The 25,000-nt window shown below is 45.7% G+C and overlaps 1 protein-coding gene across 1 annotated transcript in view; it reads left to right on the top strand.

The window, feature by feature from the left end:
- Window positions 1-25,000, top strand: part of LOC125044858 (afadin-like) — a 146,307-nt gene that overhangs the window by 110,497 nt on the left and 10,810 nt on the right. The window contains exons 8-10 of the mRNA XM_047641820.1: window positions 9,820-10,003; window positions 13,085-13,247; window positions 13,478-13,601. Of these exons, the coding sequence (XP_047497776.1) occupies window positions 9,820-10,003; window positions 13,085-13,247; window positions 13,478-13,601 (471 nt within the window). The remainder of the gene's footprint in view (window positions 1-9,819; window positions 10,004-13,084; window positions 13,248-13,477; window positions 13,602-25,000) is intronic.

Genomic DNA, 25,000 nt, shown 5'->3' with positions numbered 1-25,000 from the left:
ACATACATGTATATGTATGTATTTGCATAAATATGTATACCTATGTACATATATACAGATATACATATATATGTATGTATATATACATATATATATACATATACATGCACTTATACACACATCTATGTATATGTATACGTACAGACATTCATACATACATGTACATGTACATGCACATGTTAATGTTTATGTATATATATGTGTATATACTTACATACATATACATATATATACATATATACATGTACGTGTACATGTACATGCACATGTATTTATATGTATATGTATTTATATATATATATGTATGTTTTATATATATATATATATATATATATATATATATATATATATATATATATATATATGATGTGTATATATAATGTAGATTTAGAAGAAAAAAATATATGATGTGTACTTAGAAAAAAAAAAATATATATATATATGATGTATATAATATATAAATGAAATATATATAATATACATATACTACACACACACACACACACACACACACACACACACACACACACACACACACACACACACACACACACACACACACACACACACACATATACATATACATATATATATAATATTATTTGTGTATGTGTTTGTAAAATATATACATCATTTGTCATGTATGTGCATTACTGTGCGCGTGCGCTTAAGTAACTTCGTGTAGAATCCTTCAGAATAAGTGAAACGTGGCGCGCCCTCTCCGTAGAGTTAAGCCACCCTCTTAGGAGAGTGAGATATTGCATTAGCCGACGTAATCTAAATGATGACCTTGTTTGTTGGATCTGCAAGTGTCCTTGCATTCTAGTTTTGATGGAAATATGAAAATGGAATAGTTTATGGAGATAATGCGTTCTATGATAAAGTATGAGTAGAGAGAGGAGAGAGATGAAACTAGAGAGCCCAGCATTGCTTTTTGGAAATCGTCGATTGTTTATATCACATAGACCTGCAGGAGGTCAAGCACCCTGGGCGGCGCGGCATGGCTCCTCGCCCTCCGCCCTCATGAGCATCGCTGGCTTCTGCACTCCGAGGCGATGGGAAAGTAGGCATCCTGACGGCGTTTTGGAGACATACGCTACGTTGGAGCCGCAGGCGTTTCGTGGCGGGAATTCGCTGATTGGCTGTTCGGACGCAAATTAGCTTCGAATGAAAGTTCAAATTGACTTTGATTAACTTCGCCTTCTTCAATTACACCTTTCAATTGAAACTCGCCGTCGGTTATGATTTTTGTGTTCGGCTCGATATAATGTTCGGATGTTGAGTTTCTCCGTGGCTGCACTTTGTGGTGTTTCTTTTGGATAGTTTCTTTAAAGACTCAAAAGATGAAAGATTGAATTTACATTGTGTTTCGGGGAACGCTCTCTTTTCTCTTAATATATAGTGCAGTTTCATAATGCGCCCTGTATCTTGCACTCCCTTCCTTTCTACCGTCGTTGTTGCCATGGTGGCGAGGCAAAGCGAAGTCGATCCTCCTCAGGAAGACTTTTGCCGTCACGCTTTCGTGCGTTCGCCTCGCCGAGAACGCGGCGAGGCGATGTGTCCGGGAGCGGCGCAGATGTCCTCTGGCAGGTGAGCAGGTTGGAGACAGAGGGGCGCCGTGGGGACAGGCCGGGGGCGGGCAGGGGGGTCGGGCCCGCGTGTGCCATCCCTGCCACAACCTCTCGGACCGCCGTCGTGAGCACTACCTTCACGTCCGCTCCCCGAGCCGCCCACGCCGATCCTTCCATCACTTCGGCACGCCCATATCCTCTTCTTTCTCCCCATTTCCTTCCCGCATCCTATTTCCCTTCGCTTTTCTCCTTTCCTTTTCTCTGCTTCTTTCTCCGTGCGTTTGAGTCGTGTCTCTCAGTACACCTGATTAAATTCTGTATCTGTTAGCCAGCCCTTCACTTCTTTGTCCTTGTATTGCCTTCTTGTTTCGTATTCGCTCGTATTCGCCTCCTCTTTCTCTCCCCTGTGCTTCGTAGTACACTTCAAAGCTAGTCGTCTCCTGTAGAAGTCGGGGCATCTGTCTGTAGTCCATATGTTGGCACTCCCTGTGTGATTAGCTCAACTCGTATCTGCTTGCGCGTGCCTGTCGTTGGGTTCCTGTCCTTATGTCGTCCGTGTGGCCTCCCTTGCTTGGCGTCGTCGGCGGGGCGGGCGCGCTCGCGGGCCAGCACGAGGGGCAGGTTTGGTTTAACCCGGTGACCGCCAGTGAGACGCCGGAGGAGATGTGATCGCTGCTTCGCCTCCTCTACCTCTTCCTCCTCCCCCTCCTCCTCCTGCGCCTCCGCCTCCGCCTCGCTGTAAGTTGCTGCTGCTGTTGCTCGAGTCGCGCGTCCTTGCTCCGCGGCCCGAGTGCGGCGGCGTCGGGGGTTAGGGTTAGGGTTATCATGGCTAAGGAGATGGTGATAGTTCTCGGGTCTCATCCTAAATTATCAGTACTGTTTATGTTATTATTATTATTTGTATTTTGATATTATTATTTTATTATTATTTGTATTTTGATATTATTATTGTATTATTATTATTGTTATTATTATTATTGTTATTATTATTATTATTATTATTATTATTATTATTATTATTATTATTATTATTATTAATATTATTATTATTATTATTATTATTATTATTATTATTATTATTATTATTATTATAATTATAATAATTATAATTATAATTATAATATTGTCACCATTATTATTATTGTTGATATTATTATTGTTATTGTTATTATCATCATCATCATGGTCACCCACCGCCGCCACCACCATATTTATGCATATTGTTGATAATGGTATTATTATTTATATTATATTATTTTATTTTTATTATTATTTTATTGTCGTCTTCAATGTCGTTGTTATTATTAGTATCATTATTACTGTAGTTGTTTTCATTGTTGTTGTTATTATTATTTTTTTTTTATTATCTTTATTGTTATTATGATTACGATTATGATTATGATTAGTATGATTATCATTATTATTATTATTATTAATATTATTGTTGTTGTTGTTGTTTTTGTTGTTGTTGTTGTTGTTGTTGTTGTTACCATTATTATGATTATGATTATTATTACCATTATTATGATTATGATTATGATTAGTATGATTATTGTTATTATTATGATTATGATTAGTATAATTATCATTATGATTATTAATATGATTATTATGATTATGGTTATGATTGATTATCATTATCAGTATGGTTATTATTATTATTATGATTCATTATCATTATCAATATGATTATACTTTCATTGTGATTATGATTATCATTATGATTAAAATCGTATTTTTTATTATTAATGTTATTATTATTGTTACTATTATTATTATCATTATTATTATTGTTATTATCATTCTTGTTGTTATTGTTATGCTTTATTTATGTATATCTACATCTCTTTATGCATTATAAGTCTTTTTGTGCATCAATAACACACCATGGGCATTAGTCATCAGCACATTTATATGTTGGTACGTATGTATGTATGTGTGTGTCTTTGTATAAACTTTTAATTTTGTTTATATATATATGTATTTATCCTTTTAGTTTGTATTATATATTATAAATTTTGTGTATCACATACGCACGCACGTTTGATATGTATGTGTGTAGGGAACCCTTTAAGAAGCGTGGGTGATTATCGTGCCATTCGGGAAACTCGTTTGTAATTTTGTAAGTTGTTTGGGCTACAATAGTTTATTGATCGTAGCTGCTTAGTTCGATTTCTCTTTATATTTGGGGCGTAGCGTCCATTCGCTTGTTTTATGTGTATGATTTACTCTCCGTATGTTATTGGGTGGAATTATTTCGCTCTTGTTTATCAGTGGCGAGTCATTGATGGTCCCTGCGAGCGATACGCGAGGACGGCGTGGGAGATGCTCGCCCACTCGAGCGCTTTTCATCTCTTTCCTCGTCTCGTCCTCTTTTCCTTGCTTCTCTTCTCTTCTCTCCTTTCTTCGTCTCATCTCTTCCCCCCTTTTTTTTTTTTTACTTTTGTTGCTTTTCTCTCCCATCCCATATATATATATATATATATATATATATATATATATATTATAATGAGAGAGAGAGAGAGAGAGAGAGAGAGAGAGAGAGAGAGAGAGAGAGAGAGAGAGAGAGAGAGAGAGAGAGAGAGAGAGAGAGAGAGAGAGAGAGAGAGAGATTCAGTAGGTGGATGTATAGGAAATGAAAGGTTTCTCGCAAGGAAGAGCGATAGAGCGAGAGAAATGGCGTGGACTGCATTTTAATGATAGTTACCATCAATTTCCATTAGGAAGCGACGAAGCCAAAAGCTGGAGGAGAGGGGGAGGGGGAGGGAGGGGGGAGGACGAAGGTGGGGGCGGGAGGAGGGAGACGAAGGGAAGAGTGGTGGGGCGGGGGGAGTGAAGGTTGTTGGTACTACACATAAAGGATCAATAAGTGAAAGGCGATGGTGACCTTCAAGGCGAAGACGGTTGAGGGAAGGGATAGGATGGGGGGGGGGGGGGGGTTGATGTATGTGTGTGTTTTTTTGTGTGTGCAAGAGCGACAGCGTGAGCGAGACTGGCATTTCGTTCGTCTCCATCTCCTCCCTCGCTTATGAACGGCGTGGAGCGAACCCTTCCGAAGTGTGGAATCTATATTTAATAGCACCCTCGCCGACCCGACTCCTCCTCCTGCCGTCCACTCCTGTCCTGTCCTTCCCTGCCAGGCCTTCCCCCCCCATTCATCCCTCGAAAGACACGTGTGGAAGGCAAAGCGGAGAGAGCGAAAAAATGACCTTCGTTCCGCCGTCTCCGTGCACTGCCTTCCAATTTCCCTAATGGCGGGGAACTTGCGCCGCCGTTGAGGTCGCGGTGCGGCGGCAATGGCAATTATTTCCCCCAATAACTTATGGGGGGGAGAGGGTTGGGAGGGGTAGGGGGGTGAGGGAGATGAGGGGGCGGAGGGAGAGATTAGGTGTGTTTGGGGAGAGGGGGGGGGTTAAGAGAGAAGGAGAGAATAAAACAAATGTGGGAATGGAAGGGGAGCGGAAGGGAAGAAACGAGAGGAATGGGTAGTAGAGAGAAGGCGTGGCTGGCGGAGGGGATGATGGCAACAAGTGGCTGCTGTAACAAGAATCGCCAAAGTGGGGGCATTGGGGTACGAGTGGAGGACTAAGGGGGTGGGGGGAGGAAAGACGATACTGGAAAAATACAGGCCATGTATGATAGTAAACAAAAAAAACTTTTCCGGGTAAATGACGATTTTTTTTTTTAAATGGTCAATTGTATGAGAACTCCTGCATGTGCCTTTGTCCTGCTTCCGTTTGTTAGGGCGAACGAAAAGCTAGATGTGTGTATATGTAGGGTGCTGGAGGATATACTGATATAATTGTTTTACTTTTTCTGTTTATATATATTTTTTCTCTCCTTCCCCTTTCTCCCTCTCCCTTTCCCTCTTTCCATTTCATCAATATTCTTCCCTTTAACTACTTCTCCATCTACCTCCCTGCCTCTCTTTCCCTCTTCCTCTCCTTTCCCTCTCTTTCCCTCTCCCTCTCTTTTCTTTCTTCCTCTCTCCGTTCCTTTTCCTTTATTCCTAAATATCCTTCTTCCCCGCCTTCCCTCTCTCTATCTTCCTCAATTCCTCCCTCCTCAACCTCTCCCACCTCCCTCCCTCTTCTTCCCGCCCCTCTCCTCCCTTTTCTCCTCGCCCCCTCCTCCCTTCTCTCCTCGCCCCCTCCTCCCTTTTCCTCTCGCCCCCTTATCCTTTCTCTCCCCGCCCTCTTATCCCTTCTCTTCTCCCCGCCCCCTCCTCCCTTCTCTTCTCCCCGCCCCCTCCTCCCTTCTCTTCTCCCCGCCCCCTCCTCCCTCCGCCCTCGTCCTCTCCCCTCCTCCTTTTCCCTGCGACATGCTCCCTGAGCGTCATCCACACCTGAGCATTAACCTCATCCCTTCATTTCCTTTTCGGCGAAGTGACGTGAGGAGAGGAGACGCAATAAAAAGTGATGGACACGGAGAGAGGGGAATAATTACGCGGGAATTGTTTGTGTAAATGGAATCTGAGCTCAAGGTCTGGGCCGGGGGAGGGGTATGGGGGAAGGGGGAAGAAGGCTATTGAGGGATGGAGTGATTGGAGAGCATCGGCTTGGGGGATGGTGTGGGTGAGGGGATGGGGAGTGGTAGAGGCGATCTAAGGGAGGGCAAGAGATCGTGGGTGGGAGATGGAAGGATACAGGCGAGAGAGATGGAGAAAAGGATGGAGAGACATACGCAAATTCAGTGTCAGAGGCCTGCAGACCGACAAACAGTCTGGCAAATAGACAGACAGAAAGACAGAGGGTGAGAGGGAGACGGGTGTGGATGAGACAAGCTACGCGTCCGTCTTTGTAATTAACTTGGCAGTCTTCGGTGCTGCCTCTCGTCTTCATATGACATTTTCCAAGTTGAATCTTTTTCTCTGGGCGTGTGTCTGTCTTTTGGGAACGGATTTTCGTTCTATTTTCATGTGTTTAGGAACTGTCATTAACTCGCATGCTGTTATTTGATTAGTTATTGCAGAGTTGTTGTTACGAGTAGTCTTGTTATTAATACTGCCACTACTTTACTATCACTACTGCTACTAATGCTAATACTATTTTTATTACTGCTACTACTATTGCTGGTACAACTTCTACTATTGTCATTTTACAACTCCCACCCCAAACTTGACCATTGTTGATGATGATCCGGCAGGGGACATTCCCAAAACCCACACAGTACCACAAGGGCAGAAGCTTATCCTTGAACAGGGCAGTCTCCTGCAACACGAGTGATCGGTCTCTGGCGCACCCTTTATAGCCATTACGTACTTCGCCCTGCATTTCCTCTCTGGTCTTCGGTCTTCTACGGCGCTAGGCTAACGCATGCCAGAGAGAGCTAGTCTGAAGGCATGGCGAGCGAGTTCCTCTCAAGCACAGGGGAGCTGCTCGAAGAAGCGAGAAGGGAAGGTGACGCCCACCAAAACATCTATAGAGCACATTGTCTTTTCGTACGCAACTTCCTCGAGCCCTGCGTGGTGGAGTGACCTAGCTTGTTTCTTCAGAACTGGGGGGGGGGGGGGGTATTGCCGTAATCTTAATCTCTGATTGAGCAACAGGTTCTACGATTCGGATGTCTACTTATATTACTACAGCTGCTAATACTCCTGCTATTGCCACTACAGCTACGAGCGCTATATAGAGCAGTAATTACTCTTCATTGATCACTTAAATTAAATTCACAGATAGAGATGAAACTAATTGGAATATATATGTGTTGATAGGATTTTCCTTTTTATTTATCAGATTTCATATACCTTGGACGTTATTGTTTCCCATGGCCATTCGCGTGTTTATAGACCGTTGCCATGGTTACGAAAGGGCGGTAGAGAAGCGGGAGGGCGTGTAGTAGGCGTGGGGTGGGGGTAGGATGGATCGGGCGTCTTGGCAAGTAAATACGGTTATTGTTGTATGTTTTTTTTCCTGCGTGTTTGGTTTATAATGTATTCTGTTTCGCCAATGTAGCAATCATCTTTGTGTATTTTTTTTCCTTTTGTGAACGTGAGCGCCGTTTCATTGTTGATAAATATTTGATTGTGTTAAAGGCGGCGTTGTCTCTCCCGGTCTTTGTCCTCTTCCACCTGTTCTGTTCCACTTTGCCGTTTCTTATTACTCCTCCATTTCTGATCGTCTACCTTTTCGAAATCACTTTCTTCGAAAATCGTAACCATTTCTTCTCCCTGTTCATTCTGCATCTCTTCCCCATCCTCCCCTTCTTCCTTTGCCTGTTCGCTGTCCTCACCTCCCTCTTCTGCTGCTCCTTTTCCTTCTTTCCTTCTCCTTCTCTTCCTCTTCTCTTTCCTTTCCTTTTCTCTTCTTCCTCCTTTCCTCCTCTCCTTCTTTTCTTCCTCTTCTCCTCCTCTTCTCCTCTCCTCCTCACTCTTACCTCTTCCTCTCTTCTTCTTTCTTTCCACCACCCTTCCTTCTTCCTTCTCCTTCCTCCTCTTTCCTCCCTTCCTCCTCCTCTTCTTCCTCCTCCTTCCTCCTCTCCCTTCTCCTCCTCCTCCTCCTCCTCCTCCTCCTCCTCCTCCTCCTCCTCCTCCTCCTCCTCCTGCTCCTCCTGCTCATCCTGCTCCTCCTGCTCCTCCTGCTCCTCCTGCTCCTCCTGCTCCTCCTGCTCCTCCTGCTCCTCCTGCTCCTCCTTCTCTTCCCCCTTCTCTTTCTCTTTTCCCTTCCTTCTTCCTCCCCTTCCTCTTCCTCCCCTCCTCCCTTTCCCCATCCTCCTCCTCCTCCCTCTCCTGCTCCCCTTCCTCCTACTTGTTCTTCGTCGTCGTCTTTTATTCATCCTCATTCTCTTTTACCTTCTTAAGATTCATTACTTACCCACCATACATGTTTGTTTTGCGTTGCCATGGCGACATTGAATTGGAACCTGTTTAGCATAAGGGAGATTGGGTTATAAGAGGTAGTGATTTCCTCTGCACACACATGGACGTAGACTTACAAGCACTCGCTCTCACTCACGCGCTTCCTCACTTCTTCTCCCTCTCTCTACCTCTAACTCCCTCCTCCTCCTCCTCTCCATCTCCCTCTCTGCCTCCCTCTCTCCGTCTGTCCTGTCCTCCCTCCCTGTATTTATGTGCTCAGAGAAAACCCAGAGTCGATTACGTAGGCGATTTTTTTTCTTCCGAGGAGATTAAGTGTTCAGACTCCGTCGAGGCCCCGGGATGCACTCGCTCGCCCGTCTTGCCTGCTCGCCCATTTTGCCGAATCGCCCGTCTTGCTACTCGCTCGTCAACTGCATAGAAGTTTGCACACTTATGACTGCGTTTACCTGTGCAGGTGTTTGTTTGTTTCAAGTCATGTGTGTTTACGCCTTTGGAGTTGGTAAAATGTAACCTGCCTTAACTTGGTATTTACTCGTTTTGGTAGATCCCGCGTTTGTACGAACAGGTCCGGTGTATTTAGGCATGCAGAGAATGCCCCTCGTACTGCCCTTGGTCACCGGGCACACTATAGAAGACAGAGAATCTAGAGCCTTAGCTTCTTGAGGCAGAGCCGCCCGCGACGAAGCGCATGGCTCGGCGCGGCGTCAGGGGCGGGTGCAAGCCGAAGCCGAGAGCCGCGCCGTTTCGTGTCTTATCGTGGCGTTCCGTCTGCACTTCTGGGGGAGGGATGCTTATCATTTGATTTGTCTTTTTTATCCTATGTTGGATTTGGATAGATTTTATGGGGTCTAGGGAGGGCATGCGTTGTTTTGAACCATTTGAGTGTGTGTATATATATATGTGTGTTTGTGTGTGTATGTATATATATATATATATATATATATATATATATATATATATACACATATGTATATATATGTATACATATATGTGTATATATGTATATATATGTGTTTCTATATATATATATATATATATATATATATATATATATATATATATATGGTGTGTATATATATATATATGTATATATGGTGTGTATATATATATATATATGTATATATGGTGTGTATATATATATATGTATATATGGTGTGTATATATATATATATATGTATATATGGTGTGTATATATATATATATATGTATATATGGTGTGTATATATATATATGTATATATGTAAACATATATATATGTATATATGTATACATATATATATATGTATATATGTATACATATATGTATATATATGTATATGTATGCGTGTGTAACCATTGTGACATGATTTGATTGTTTGCTTTATTTCTTGCACATTGACTTCCATGTTTTATAGATTGTCACAGCCTAACGCTCGTTTCCTTCTCCCTCAGGGTCCATCATGTTCCACGTGCGGCGACGCCCTGCGGATTACGGGACCGCGAAAGAGGAAGAAGAAGCCCATCAAGGGCATGGGCGGCGGGGGCGGCCCTGGTGGCGACGCCCACGAGCACCAGCGCCCACGCGACCCGCACTTCTTGCCCGACAGGCTGCCCTTCCTCATCGAGCTCGGACCCGGTCAGTAGTCTTGGTTCATTTTATTCTACTTGTGTGATAGTTGGTTGTATATGATTGTGTTTCTATTAATTATTTACAACTGAAAAATAACACGTACAACACACAGACAGAATGTGTGTTGTACGGTTTACAAGTGTAGATATGCATCAAATTGTATTCAGGCAATTACATTCAAGTACCTGGTCGTAGCCTGTACGTGGAGCCAGTTCTCGTAGCGTACTTGTCTGGCCTCATCTTTCCCTCGCTCAGTTACGAGGAGATTAAGGAAGGTGCAACAAGGGAGGGAAATAAATGTTGTTTTCTCAGTATCTCTCTCCTTTGTTCTCTTTCTGTCGGTCTCGATCCCATATCAGTCGTGCCCCCCCCCCCCCTCCATATCCATCATGCGACAGATTGCAATCGTGGGACTGTGTGCGTGTAGATGGTGGGAGGTGGGGGGGGGGGGTGCTTTGCAAGGTTCCCCTCCTATGCCCCTCGTCCCCTCCCCTTCCTCATCCCCTCTTCCACGCACACCCTCCCTCCACCCCTCTTCCCAATCCTTAATGGGAGTGTGGAGGGGAGGGGAGGGGAGGGGAGGGGACGGTCTGCAGGGGATAGAAAGAGAAGAGAGACAGGGAGGGGGAGGGGGAGGGGGAGGGGGCATGGGACCAGAAGGCCCAGCAGTCTTTGATCCCCGCAGGCGGTGCTGGATCACGAAGCAGCGGCTGAAAGGGGGTTTCCCTGAGTGGGTTTCGATGATGGCATATTGCCTCGCCCACCTCTCCCCTCTCGTTCTCCCTCCCGCCCACCTCTTCTCCCCCTTCATCCTTCCCGCCCACCTCTCCCTCCTCTTCATCTTTCTTACTTTTCTCCCTCCCACCTTTCTCTCCACCTCACTCGCCTTTTTTTTATTTTCTTTCCCCAAGCCTTCTCACTCCCCTTAACCCTTTTCCTCCCGCAGACTTACATAACGATCAAATTGATAACGATAACGGTAAGGACAAAATGAAACTACCAATTTTCTTCTTTAACTTTAATTTTTGTCTCCTTCCCCACTGCTTCTGTTTCGTGACCTCGTGCTCTTCCATGGCAATTGCCGCCCCACCTGTTGGCACATTTCAGATCCGCGCGCCAAAAGGGATTTTCCAAAACGTCTTCCATATTTGTTGCCTTCATATTTTTGTAGAAAATTTAGGGTTTATATCCTACGAATTCAGAGTTAATGATGTAAGCAAACCAAAAATAATAGAAGGATATGTAAACACGGTAGATCGATGACCAGAGAAGGACGAGAAAATATTTATTATGAAGCAAAGCAAATCCAGAGAGAATGAGACAGGCAGGGTTGAAACAGTACAAACAACTAGTAAAAGGACTCGAGGTAAGGCAGTCAACAGAGAGAGTCTGATTTGCATAATAACTCGATTTTCCACGAAGGATAGTGATGGCCAGTTTGTTTTTCTTTACTTGTGCGTGTTTTTATCTATTTATCGTTTCCAAGTGAAAATACATACATTGGAGTCGCATGAGGGCAAACATCTGGATGATAATATTTCGTTCGTATATTGGCTTTATGCAGTGTGAGCGTGTCGCCGTGCTCTGTTTTACTGGAAAGCATGTTGATCCAATGTGTGTAAAATGGGGAGCAAGATATTCGCGTGCATCTGATTATGCTAGATTTTTTTGAGGATACGATATCAGTGTAGTTACTGGAAACGTTTAGCGGCCTCCTAAATTCATCATGTCTGGCGTCCTTTTTATCGAACGAGTAAAACGTTAAGATGGAATTGGTTTAAAATTATATTAGTATTGCATAAGACACATGGGTTCTTGCTAGTTACACTCGATGAAAAAGGTATATAATGTACTAGAATATTTTGTCTGGAAGTGGGTTAGGGGATTCAGTCAAAAAAGCTGTAAGATTAGTCATTCATAAACCACTGCTAGTTGTATGACCCGAAGATTCTTACTAAATGACCCAAAGATTTTCAAAGGAAATGAATGAGTGTTTCAGGCGTCTGTTCTTATCTTGGAATGACATGTATGAAAGCGATGCGCGTGGGAGTTCGAAATAAGAGTGGCACTTGCGTTTTAAAAGATGCCAGGTTTCTCTGGCTTTTGCTGGAACAAAGATCTGGAATAAGATACCAATTTTTAAAGTTTCTGGTCGATTTCAGCTTTAATGAAAGGAAGAAGTAGTGTGTGAATGATGTGTGTATTTACTTCTTTATTTTTAGCATAGCGGTGTTTTTCACTTTGTTGCTGATAATTAATGTATTTTTTGTGTATTTTGTAAAAGATTGAAGTCTTTTTTTTTTCTTTTTTTTTTTTTCTTTTTTTTTTTTATACTTGCTCCATAACGCATTGTTTTAGTTTAGCCTTTCGTCGTCTTATTATTGAATGTCTTTCTCCACATCTCTTTTTCTAGTTGAAAGCCAATACCCGTCATATTGATGATTTATTGTGCCATCATTCTGTAAATGTATATTCAGCCAGTTACTGTGTAGACATGAATGTTAGCATCTAGGAAGTGTAAGCTCTTCTGTTTTGCATAGGCCAAAGTCAGCGTTTTGGAAGTTGGTAGGTAGGCCCGTGAATATGAACCTTAGGCTTAGAAAAAGAAGCATGATGCATAATGGCATGTGTCTTTGCGTTTAAGAATCGAGTCATAAAGAGTTCAGGAAATCTGGAGTAGAGATATAATCCGAAAGGAAGCGAAACGCGGAGAGCATCCCCGTAGACTCGGGATGCTGGTTTTAGAAATTGGCTGCCTTGCGTTAGAGAATTTCATAGAAAACGACAATGCCTATATTGTTATAACGGACTCAGAATTTGCAAACGTTAAATGGAATGAAGGAGTTTATTGATTACTGAAGCACATTTGATTAATAGCTCTGAATCCCTGCCGTCCAGCTGCCGCGGGTTATTGGACTTTTTCTTTCTTAGGTTTGACTGATTAAGAAACTATCTAGGATATGAAATGCCAAATAAAGGGTAGAATGGAAAAATAATGCAATAATACGTCAGTCGAACGGGGAATGAGATGGAATGAAAGGAAATGTAGATTAGAGATTGTCAGCGTATCTTATATTTTCTGAATAGAGAAAAAAAAAAGACGCAGTTTTACCCAAGTAAAGAGGCGAGCACGAATTGCCACGGACTCGATTGCAAGCGCGGCGTGCGAGGCGAGGCGAGGCGAGGTCAAAGAGCACGACGGAAGCCGAGAGAAACGCCGAGCCTCGTCGTAGGTGCACGAGGAACGCGGGTGATTATTGGAGGGCCAAGTGGGGGCCAGCCTACCCCCCCCCCCTTCCGTTCCCCTCCCCCGCCGCCCCCCCCCCCCTCACCTAGGCTACCTAACCTCGTTGATCAGATATTGATCGTCGCTTCCAACAGGTTTTCGCATCTGTGGCTGATCGGCCCGGACTCTAAGGCTTGATACTGAACCGTATGGGTATGGAGGTGTATTTTTGGCCCCTCCACCATCCCTCTCAGCCCCCCGCACCCCCGGGCTCCCCCCCCCTCCTCCGCCTTGCACAGCCCCTGATGACGGAGTTGGATAAGCCATATAAGGAAAGGAGATCAGGCCGAGATGAGACTGGGATTAAATATGAAGCGGGTACGGGGTGGACGGCGGGGGAGGGGGCAGAGGGAGATTCGGGGACGGGGGGCGGGGGGGAGGAGCGCAAGGAGGAAGCATAAGGGGGGCAGGAGGAGGGACGTAGAAAGGGAGAAGGAGACGGCTAGAAAGGGAAGTCATTAATGACAAATTCGAGGCAGATGGTGGCAATGCTATCTTTTTCCTCTCCATCTTTCTTCGCTTTCCCATTGTTGGTTTTCATCTCGTGTTTCCTTACTTTCCCTTGTTTCTCGCTGTCCCTCTCTCTTGAGATTGTCTGCTCTTTGTCCTTTTCCTTTATCTACTCTCCTTCATTCGTTCGCTCCTGCCTTCCTTCGTTCCTTCCTTCCTTCCTTCTTCCTTCCTTCCTTCCTTCCTTCCTTCCTTCCTTCCTTCCTTCCTTCCTTCCTTCCTTCCTTCCTTCCTTCCTTCCTTCCTTCCTTCCTTCCTTCCTTCCTATTCTTTCCTTCATCCCTCCTCCCCCCTGTCCTTCACCTCCCGTCCCATTCACTCGTCAGTCATGTACCCCATATCTCTCCCCCATTCCCTTCCCTCCCCCCCACCCCCTAGCCTTCCCCATCTCTTCCTCACCTTTCATCCCAAGAGCTCATCGAGAGAGAATGCCAGGGCTGAATTATTGGTGAAACGGACATTCAGGGTTGGCGAGTGACCTTCTTGTGGTCCTTAGGCTTCGCTCCTCTCTTTAGGCCTTCGTGCTTTCGAGCCTTAGCTCTGTCGCTTTCATTTTCCTCTTCTACTTTCTGCCTCGTTTCCTCTTCCTCTCCCGCTGCATCTACGACAGCTTCTGTCCCTTTCCCTTCCCCTTTCCCTCTCCCCCTCCCCCTCCCCCTACCACTCCCACTCCCACTCCCACTCCCACTACCACTCCCACTCCCACTCCCTCACCCTTTCCTTTCATTTCTTTTTGTTTCATTTCACTTCGTTTCGTTTCCTTTCCTTTCCTTTCCTCTCCCAATCTTTTTCTAACTTTTGATCTTTTATGCTTTTATATATTGCCCAACTCACTAGGCACGTCCATGTACTCCGGCCAATAAGAGCGTCATTGTTTTAATGGACAGGAAAATTTGCATATTGTGACAAATGATTCTGAGTTTGATTGCCTCACGAACATGTCTGGCCTCATAACTGGGATCGGATGACCACATTCAAACAGCGGCTCTGATTGACGGCTATTGAGTAGAGTGATGAGGCAAGGGTTGCACGCTTTAATGACTTGGTTTTAGGAGGGAGCGACGGGGAAAAAGGGAGGGAAATGGAGAGAGAGGGAGAAAGGGGCGAGAGGGAGAAGGGGGGGGGGGGCAGAAGGAGAAAGGAAGGGCGAGGAGGAAAACAGAATACAGGCAGAAAGAACAAGAGAGAACAGGAGAGAGGGAGAGGGAGCATGAGAGAACAGGAGAGAGGGAAAGTGAGCATGAGAGAACAGGAGAAAGGGAGACCAAGCTAGCTAGTTAGATAGATATTGATTGATTTTGTTTAGCATTTGCATCTTGTGCTGGAAGCCATTGTCCAGAGCAAGGGCGCCGCGCTGGCACGAGGGAGCTGTGGCCGCGCGCAAGAGCGCTGATGAAGAGATTCAAAGTCATATTTGCGTTTTCTTTTCATGATAAAAAATAATTGCTTTCCACTTCCTACTGTTTTCATGTATAATTCCGAAATTGTGTGTGATGGAAAGAGTTTCCTTCTTTCATATCTCTCATTTATAAATTCCTTTTATCCGCAACGATTCCTCATTAGTATTCATGAGTTTTTCCTCATTATTCATGGATGTGGCTTTTCTGTGTCCTTGCCATTTTTACTACCTTTTCCAATATCTTTTCTTTATAAATGTGAATGTTATTACACAAGCCCGTCCTTTATAAATTGCTGACAACGACAAAGTTTTCAAAGTAAAAATAATTTTCTTTTTTCCTCCTTTTGAGACTTTGAAAAGAAAAGAAAAAAAGAGTTTTAATGAAGTTAGAGTCGGCTGGCGTTGAACATCAGCCGCCTCTTATCAGCGTCTGTCAGGAGGACTGACACCTTTCCCTCCGTCAGCTCGGGGAGGGGAGGGGAGGGGATAGTGGCTGGAAACCGGAGGGGGAAGGGGGATTTTTTTTAGGCAGGATTAGTTATGCAAAAGAAACGAAACCTCTGGATGGCGGACGGATTGCATTTTCATCCTGGTTGACCCGCGTCACGCTTTTGCATTTTCTCTGGGCGTCGCTTATCTGTTCGAGTCTCTTTCGTTTTTTCTTTTATTCTCTCTCTCTCTCTCTCTCTCTCTCTCTCTCTCTCTCTCTCTCTCTCTCTCTCTCTCTCTCTCTCTCTCTCTCTCTCTCTCTCTCTCTCTCTCTCTCTCCCTCCCTCTCCCTCTCTCTCTCCCTCTCTCTCTCCCTCTCCCTGTCCCTCTCATTCCTTTCCGAGGTTAGTTACTCCTTCTCCTCTTACTTTCTTCTTTCTCCTTCATTTTCTTCACCTCTCCTTTGCCTCCTCCCTCTTACCCTCCCTTACCCCCCTCTTACCCGTCCCTAACCCCCTCTTACCCTCCCCTACCCCATCTTACACCCTACCTCCCCCTCTTACTCTCCCCTACCCCCTCTTACCCCCTACCTCCCCCTCTTACCCCCTACCTCCCCCTCTTACCACCTACCTCCCCCTCTTACCCTCCCCTACCCCCTCTTACACCCTACCTCCCCCTCTTACCCGCCCCTACCCCCTCTTACCCCCTACCTCCCCCTCTCCTTTCCTGCTCCTCGTCCCCCTCCCCTGTTCCTGTCCCCCTCCCGGTTTCCCTCTACTCCCCCCTTCCGGTTTCCCCCCTCTTCCCCCTCCCCTTCCCGTCCCATCCTCTCCCTTCTCACGTGCAAAAGGTATTTTCCATCATTCAACGTCTGTCTTCGGTATTTATGTGTTTGTCTGTACACTTAGCTATCATCATAATTGCCATAATTACCGCCGCCTTCCTTCGCCTTCCTATCGACGCCATCGCCTCCGCTCTGCTATTAACGCTATCAAGATCATCTCGGAGATGAACACACGCGGGGCCTTGAGCGCACGCCTTTCCCCTTTTTTCCTGCTCTCTCTCTCTCTCTCTCTCTCTCTCTCTCTCTCTCTCTCTCTCTCTCTCTCTCTCTCTCTCTCTCTCTCTCTCTCTCTCTCTCTCTCTCTCTCTCTCTCTCTCTGTCTTTTGCTCTCTCTGTCTTTTGCTCTCTCTGTCTTTTGCTCTCTCTTTCTCTTTTTCTTTCTCTCCCTCCCTCCCTCCCTCCCTCCACCCTCCCCCTCTCCCTCCCCCCTCCCCTCCCTCCCTCCCCCCCTCCCTCCCTCCCTCCCTTCCTCCCTCCCCCCCTCCCTCCCTCCCTCCCTCCCTCCCTTCCTCCCTCCCCCCTCTCTCTCTCTGTGTTTTATGGAGACATTGAAGGCTGTTTTCATCATGTTATGTTCATTGTCATCATGAAGTGAATTGGTATTAATATTATCATCATCATCTTCATAGTTTGTTATTGTTGTTGATATTATTATTAGTGGTAATATTGTTATTATTATTATTGTTGTTATTTTTATATCATTATCGTTATCGTTATTGTTTTTTTTTTATCATTATTGTTATGGTTGTTGTTATTATTATTATTATTATTATTATTATTATTATTATTATTATTATTATTATTATTATTATTATTGTTATTATTATTTTTAACATTCACATTCACATTCACATTCACATTCACATTCACATTCACATTATGATTATTGGTTTTATTGTTTTATAAGTATTATTATCATTATTGTTGTTGTGTTATTATTGTTGTTGTTATTGTTATTTTATTAACATCAACAACGATTGCCGTATTGATCAACGAGGAAATGAAATGTGGAAAGGAGAACAGATGAATGACTGAAAGGGTGAGTGAATTTCGAGATGAGAAGTGGAATAATTGATTCCCGAAAGGTCTGCCGTTTGCATCCTCGCGAAGGCTCCGAGAGGCGTTGAGTCAGCGGAAGTAAGATTGGGGTAGGGAAGGGGGGGAGGGGAGGGTGAGAGGAAGAGGGGGAGGGAGGGGAGGGGGGAGTTGGGAGGAGAGGAGGGGAGAAGGAGGGAGAGAGGTGAGATAAAGTAGAAATAGAGAGGAAGGACGGAGAAAGAGCAAGTGTGTGATACAGGAGGAAAGAAAAGGGAGTGAGAGGTGAAGTAAGAAAGTGGAGATATAGGAAGATAAGGGGAGGGTAGAAAGTAGAAAAGGGTGGCAGGGAGGGAGGGAAAGAGGTGGTAGGTAGGATTATAGTAAAAGGGAGAAAATGACGAAAATAATTGTCTTGGGGGTGGTACTGAGACAGGGTCGGTACTTGCGAGGGGCTCCGGAGGGCGAGCAAGGCGATTACCTGGCGTCCTCGCCCGGCGCGGAGAGCGAAAGGCGCCGCGGAGGCTGGGCAGGCGGCGATCTCAGCCGGGGGAGTGGGCAGGGTAGTTGAGGATAGAAGGAAGATGATGGGAAGAAGAAATAGAGGAGGAGAGGAGAGGAAAGGAGGGGAAGAAGTGGAAGAAGAGCCGAAGATGAAAAAGATAAGAGTAACTCCTTGAGGTGACCGAATCGGAGCCGAGGAGAGGCGAGGCTGTCTCGTGAAGCGAGGTGCAAATTCCCCGCAGGTGTCAGCAAGAGGCACGAGAATATCTCGATCCAAAAGGGGTGAGGCCAATGCCAGGAGCGCAAGGTAACGCGAAAGTGCCATGTGTGGTGCCAGCTGTAGGCATTATGTGATTGAAGCACCAGCATGGAAGGATGGCAGAGGCGTCCCTATAGTTTGAAGCGTGGCCGGGGTGTGGTGACTGCATGTCGAGGAAAAATTGCTAGTTGTGGTGCCAACAAAGTGACGCAGAAATGCAGAGAACTTCGGAGAGTGATCGTTTCAATATTGCCCGTGGTGAAGGGGCACCGCACGAGACAGTCCGGCAGGAGTGGCAGGGGAGGGAGGCGGCTCCAACAATGGCGGGCTTCGTAATAGGGGTTTTGTGGCTTGATGATCAGGCTATCGACCAACGGCGCTCACCGACGCCGCACTTCAGGCACTGTTGCTGGACCCTGGGGGGAGGGGAGTAGGGGAGAGGTGATGGAGGAGAGAAAAAGGAAAGGAGAGGGGAGGGGAGGAAAGGGGTTCAGGGAAAGGTGAGAGAAACAGAGGAGGGAAGGAGGAGGAGGAGGAAGGGTGACAATGAATATTATAGAAGTAAAATATTAGAGAATTATAGTAAAAAGAGGTAATCAGAAATAATAATAATAATGATGATAATAATGATAATGATAATAGTAATAATCATAAATATATATTATAATTATAATAAGGTGAAAAGCCGCAAGGCGGGAGGAGGGATCTTAGGAGGTCGATGGTCCTAGTGCAGTCGCACTCGCCTGCTCGCACAATTGAAGCTTTTGTTTCGCACCAAAAAAGGAATCTTGTTGATACCTCTTCCCTCCCCCGGCCTTCCCTCCACCTCTTCCCTTTCCTCCTTCTCACCCCCTTTCCCCCCATCCCCTTCCCCCTATTCCCTTCCCCCTCCCCTTCCCCCCAACCCCGTCCCCTTCCCCCCAACCCCCTCCCCTTCCCCTTCCCACCTTGCCCTTTCGTTTCTCCCCTTGACCCTCTCTCTCAGAGATCGAAAGGGAAGGGGGGGGGGGAGAGAGATAGCATTTCTAATAAAGTAGTGGCAGAAAGAACCTCGAGAGCCTTCAGAAAGAACGATAACTCTACGGACAGAAACCCGCGGTTAACTGAGTATATCCAGAGCATTAAATCTACGCTTACAAAACCCCGATTTCGACTGTGTATAGTAAACATTTCATAAATGCAGCCAACCTTTTTTTTTTATTGTGTTAGTATTATTAATGATATTGAGGCTCACGTTTGTTGGGCGATTGACTTCGACTGATGGACGTGACACTGCAAAATGTTATCGGGAGTGCTTTTATTTTAGCACCGGGACTGCACGCGTTTATTTTTAGCTTGTGGATCGGAGTTTCATCTGTTCCCATGGATTTATATATATACCATTTTAGTACGTGACAGTAGAGCGGTAGTAACGTAAATTTTGGCAGTTAATTAAGTTCCTGAAGTTGGTACTTTTCAAACTCTTTTACGTTTATATGTAAGGTTTGATGACGCAGCGTAATGGTAATGTAGTGAATTAATTCGGGACGGAATTACCATCCAAAGTATAAAAATGTCCTTTCTCTTTATTGTCTATTCATATTTTAATCATTAATGACTATTGTTGCATGAGCAAATCTTGCATGAATGAGTTGATATTGACCCGGTGTACAGTATTTGTTTTTATTTATATGTGTTTATTTGCTTAATCTCAGTTATGGAAGCAAGGGCTGTTTGCACGTGTGGGCTGAGCTTTGGGAAGTGAACTTTCGAGATTCGTGTGTTTATTTGTCTTGTGGTTCGTTATTTTGGTTATGACTTGTGCGTAAAAGGCCAAGTTGAAGATTAGAAGCTAAAGGAGGTGGAGGAGATGGAGGTGGAGGAGATGGAGATGGAGGTGGAGGTGGTGGTGGCGTGGATAAAAGGAATGATCCTTTGTATGTGTTTAGATGCTAATCAGAAGAAGGATGGTGTTGTATCATATTACATAGCATAGGCTGGAGTAGAAGCAATAGAACGAGGGATGGGAGGGGGAGGTATAGCAAACGTGGAGAGAAAGAAAAACAGATGTAGATGAAAATGGTAATGTTTATAGAGAGATGTTGGAAGAACAAAAGGAGCGAATTGAGACACAAGGAAATAGGAAAAAGTAAAGATAGGACTAGTTTCACCTTGCGTGACCTCCGCGCCAGCGGTGCCTCGGGTCTGGGAGGCATCGGTGTCTGTCGGCGGCGTGGCCGGCCGCCTCCGAGGAAATTGGACATCGGCTGGAGTGACAGCAGGAGCCAAGCGACGCCGCTCTCGCGGGGCGGTGATGGGCTTGCCCGGGGACGCCTGATGGGTGATGGGCAGCCCAGGAATAGGCGAAGGCGCCGCTGGTGGGATTTTTAAGATTGATTTATTTGGTTGGTTGTTTGTTTATGTTAGCGATCGTTTGGCTGCCTGCAAACAGAAGTAAGGGACTCCCTCTGTGCGTGCGAATGGCATTTGCTTGAAATAATGAGAGAAAGAATAAATGAATGAAAGAGAGGGAGGGGGGTTAAGGGAGGAAGGGAGGAGGCGGAAGAGGGGTTAGTTATTAGTTCACCAAAGTTGCTCGCGTAATTAGCTTGTGTCAGGCAGCCATTGCCGGTGTATTGCATGATTGGCGCGAACATGCTGCGTTCCACTTAATGATCTCCCAGTTTGCGATGATTACAGAGATTAGCACGTCTAGAAATAGAATTAGACAGCCGAGACTATATATGTACATACATACGTGCATGCACAACATACACTTACATCAGCTTGCAGTTGAGCAAATATATAAACACAGAGCCTTATTCAGTGTCCTATTGAGTACTGCGCTGAACGCCAAGGATAGAGTGGCCGCATGGACAGTATCCAGCCCTGACGGTGTCGCCGGCGCGGGGGAAAGTCGGCTTCAGAAGTAACGTTTTTGCTGAATGCGGATGGTTTTGCACACCATCGAGATGGAGAAAAAATATGAGTCAAATCAGCAGTTAGGGACTATGCATACATACATACGCACGTACATACATACATACATACATACATACATACATACATACATACATACATACATACATACATACATACATACATACATACATACATACATACATACATACATACATGCACATATGAGCACGCACACACATAAGCACACTCACATTCACACTCAAACTTACACGCACACGTACACGTACATGCTCACGCACACGTACACGTACACGTACACGTACATGCTCACGCACACGCACACGCACACACGCACACGCACACGCACACGCACACGCACACGCACACGCACACGCACACGCACACGCACACGCACACGCACACGCACACGCACGCACACACACACACGCACACACACACACACACACACACACACACACACACACACACACACACACACACACACACACACACACACACACACACACACACGCGTATATGTAAGTATATACGTATATATAGATATATGAGAGAGAGAGAGAAAGAGAAAGAGAAATACAAAGAGGGTGAGGGAGAGAGCGTCATTTTTACCTAACTTTAAAGGATTTTCGTGTTTGTGTGTATCTGCAGTGTCCGAGGATGTATGTATGTATTTATTTATCCTTTGCTTGTATTTATCTATTTCCACCTTCTCCTTCTTTGCAATTTTTTTTCAAATGTTATTTATTCATTTATTTATTTATTTATTCATTTACTTTTGCATTTCCTGATCTTTCACCTTCCCGGTCGCTGCTGCTGTCGCGTTGTAGTTGCGTGCAAAAGCATGTCAGTATGAATTGGGAGAGGGAAAGCCGTGCGTGGATTGGTGTTGTCAGACGCCGACTCTCTCTCTCTCTCTCTCTCTCTCTCTCTCTCTCTCTCTCTCTCTCTCTCTCTCTCTCTCTCTCTCTCTCTCTCTCTCTCTCTCTCTCTCTCTCTCTCTCTCTGTCTCCCTCCCTCCCTCCCTCCCTCCCTCCCTCCTCCCTCCCTCTCCTCCTCTCTCTCCTCTCTCTCTCTCTCTCTCTCTCTCTCTCTCTCTCTCTCTCTCTCTCTCTCTCTCTCTCTCTCTCTCTCTCTCTCTCTCTCTCTCTCTCTCTCTCTCCCTCCCTCCCTCCCTCCCTCCCTCCCTCCCTTCCTCTCTCCCTCTCCCTCCCTCCCCTCCCCTCCCCTCCCCTCCCCATCCGTTGTTTAAGTGGCTTTGAAGTTGCAGCCAAAGCTTCTCTGGACACCTGCCACTCCCGGAGCAATAGACAAAAAGGGCCGGGGCGGGAGGTGATGGCGGAGGACCCGGAGGGTGATCAGAGAGAGGGGACGGAGGGGGGAATGGCAAGGTCAAGTAAAACGAAAGAGGTCACGAGGCTTATTGGGTCATGTGGGACGAAGCAGCAGTGCGGAGGCGGGGAAAGCAGATACGGGCTTCCCGTAGGGCACCCTCCTCCTCCTCCTCCTCCTCCTCCTCCTCCTCCTCCTCCTCCTCCTCCTCCTCCTCCTCCTCCTCCTCCTCCTCCTTCTTCTTCTTCTCCTTCTCCTTTTCCTCCTCCTCCTCCTCCTCCTCCTCCTTCTTCTTTTCCTCCTCCTCCTTCTTCTTTTCCTCCTCCTCCTTCTTCTTTTCCTCCTCCTCCTTCTTCTTTTCCTCCTCCTCCTTCTTCTTTTCCTCCTCCTCCTCCTTCTTTTCCTCCTCCTCCTCCTTCTTTTCCTCCTCCTCCTCCTTCTTTTCCTCCTCCTCCTCCTTCTTTTCCTCCTCCTCCTCCTTCTTTTCCTCCTCCTCCTCCTTCTTTTCCTCCTCCTCCTCCTTCTTTTCCTCCTCCTCCTCCTTATTTTCCTCCTCCTCCTCCTCCTCCTTATTTTCCTCCTCCTCCTCCTCCTCCTTATTTTCCTCCTCCTCCTCCTCCTCCTTATTTTCCTCCTCCTCCTCCTTATTTTCCTCCTCCTCCTCCTTATTTTCCTCCTCCTCCTCCTCCTTATTTTCCTCCTCCTCCTCCTCCTTCTTCTTTTCCTCCTTTTCCTCCTCATCCCTTCCTTCCTTTCATCCTCTCACACTCCTCTCCCCAATCCCGTTCTTACCTTATCCAGCCCTTCCCTTCTCTTCCTCTTCTCTCCACTCCACTTTCTCTCTTTCACTGTTGATTACCCCGCCTCTCTATTCGCTCTCCTCCCATCTCCCTCTCTCTCTCTTTACCCCCTCATTTTCTCCTCCTCTCTCCCTTTAGCTTTCCCGATCCTCTCCCTCCCTTACGTCGTTATAGATCTGGTTAAGGAATTGCTGCCTCGTTTGCTCGGAGCCTTTTATGTGGGCGTCGGATTAGGGGCGGAAGGAGGGGGCGAAATATGGAGGAGGCAAGGCGGACTTACTCGTGCTAATTACTTTCCGAATCGAATAGCTTCTGCCTTTCTTCCAGCTTTCTTTTCTTCGCTCTTTTGCCCGATTGCGTGCTGCTTTAGGTCGTCTCTCTTCTTTCCACTTCAGAAAAGTGATACAGGCGCTCCCTCCCTGGTTATTTTCATTATTTTTCTTCTCTATCTTCCTCTTTGTTCTCCCTTTCCTCCCCTCACCGCTCCTCTTTTCTCCTCTATCTTCCTCTTTGTTCTCCCTTTCCTCCCCTCACTCCTCTTTTCTCCTCTTCTCTCTCATCTTATCTTATTTTTCTCTTGTCTCCTCCGACCCCTCCCTCGCTACCCCCCCCCCCTTTCTACCTGGGTACCTGGCAGCCTCCTCGGCCGCTCCGTGCGGACGCGAACCGAACTCGCGTGTTTCGACCGCGATCGGCACGAGCGAGAGATGCCAAAGGTAATTAGCTTTCGGAGCGGGTCATTAACCTGTTTGGCGGAGAGTCGAAGGGGCGCCCTGGGGAGAAGAGACCGGGGAAGGGATTGACGGAGGGAGAGAAAGGGGCTGTGTGAAAAGGGTACCTGTCTATCCATCCATCTATCTACTTTTCGTGTCGTTATATCTATCCAGCTATCCATCTGTCAGTTCATCTGTCTATCTGCATGTGTATCAGCGTGTAGTATGTATTCATGGTATGATTCTGCATATGCCTGCGTATAGGGAATGGGAGGGAAGATCTCTCGCCGAAAAGACCCAAGACCTCGGAGGGAGTGGAGGGGGTTGGGCAGTGTGTGTGTGGTGCGGGGGGTATTTCGTAGACGCCCGTAAAGGCGATGCTCCCATATTTTTCTCTTTGAAAACGACTCTAGCTGGCGCCTGAGCTGGTGCGAGTAAGCGGATCATGCAGCAACCAATCAGCGGCCGCCCCTAATGCCAGCCGTCGATAGGGGGGGGGGGGGAGGCAGGGGGTTATGTTATATGTAATAATTCCTCTATTTTATGTTATGATATGTAATCATTTCTCTATTTTATTTTACTTATTATTTCGTTTTGTTTGTTTATTATCGGTGTTTTTGTTCTCTTGGTCTGGTTTACTTGTTTAGTGATTTTGGCAATTTTTTTAATGAAACCAAAAGAATGGCCATGGTAATTGTTTACGTTATTAGTGTCATTTTCGCTTTGATGTTGGTATTAATATTAGTATTAGTACCAGTGTCATTATTATTTCGCCTAGTGCAGTCGATAGTAAAATTAATAGGAGCTCTGAGGATCCCCCCTTTCTCTCCTCGGTGGGATATTTTTGGACACCCCCCCCACCCACCCACCCAACAGTATGCATGCATGTGGGTGTCTTTGTTCGTGTGTGTTTCCAAGATAGGTACGTCGTTGTTTCGTGTGTGTGTGTGTGTGTGTCGATTATTTTATGCAA

Source organism: Penaeus chinensis, chromosome 36 (assembly GCF_019202785.1).
Source record: "Penaeus chinensis breed Huanghai No. 1 chromosome 36, ASM1920278v2, whole genome shotgun sequence".
Taxonomy (NCBI): domain Eukaryota; kingdom Metazoa; phylum Arthropoda; class Malacostraca; order Decapoda; family Penaeidae; genus Penaeus; species Penaeus chinensis.
The sequence above is the reverse complement of the archived record's forward strand: the minus strand, read 5'-3'. Positions and strand labels throughout refer to the sequence as shown.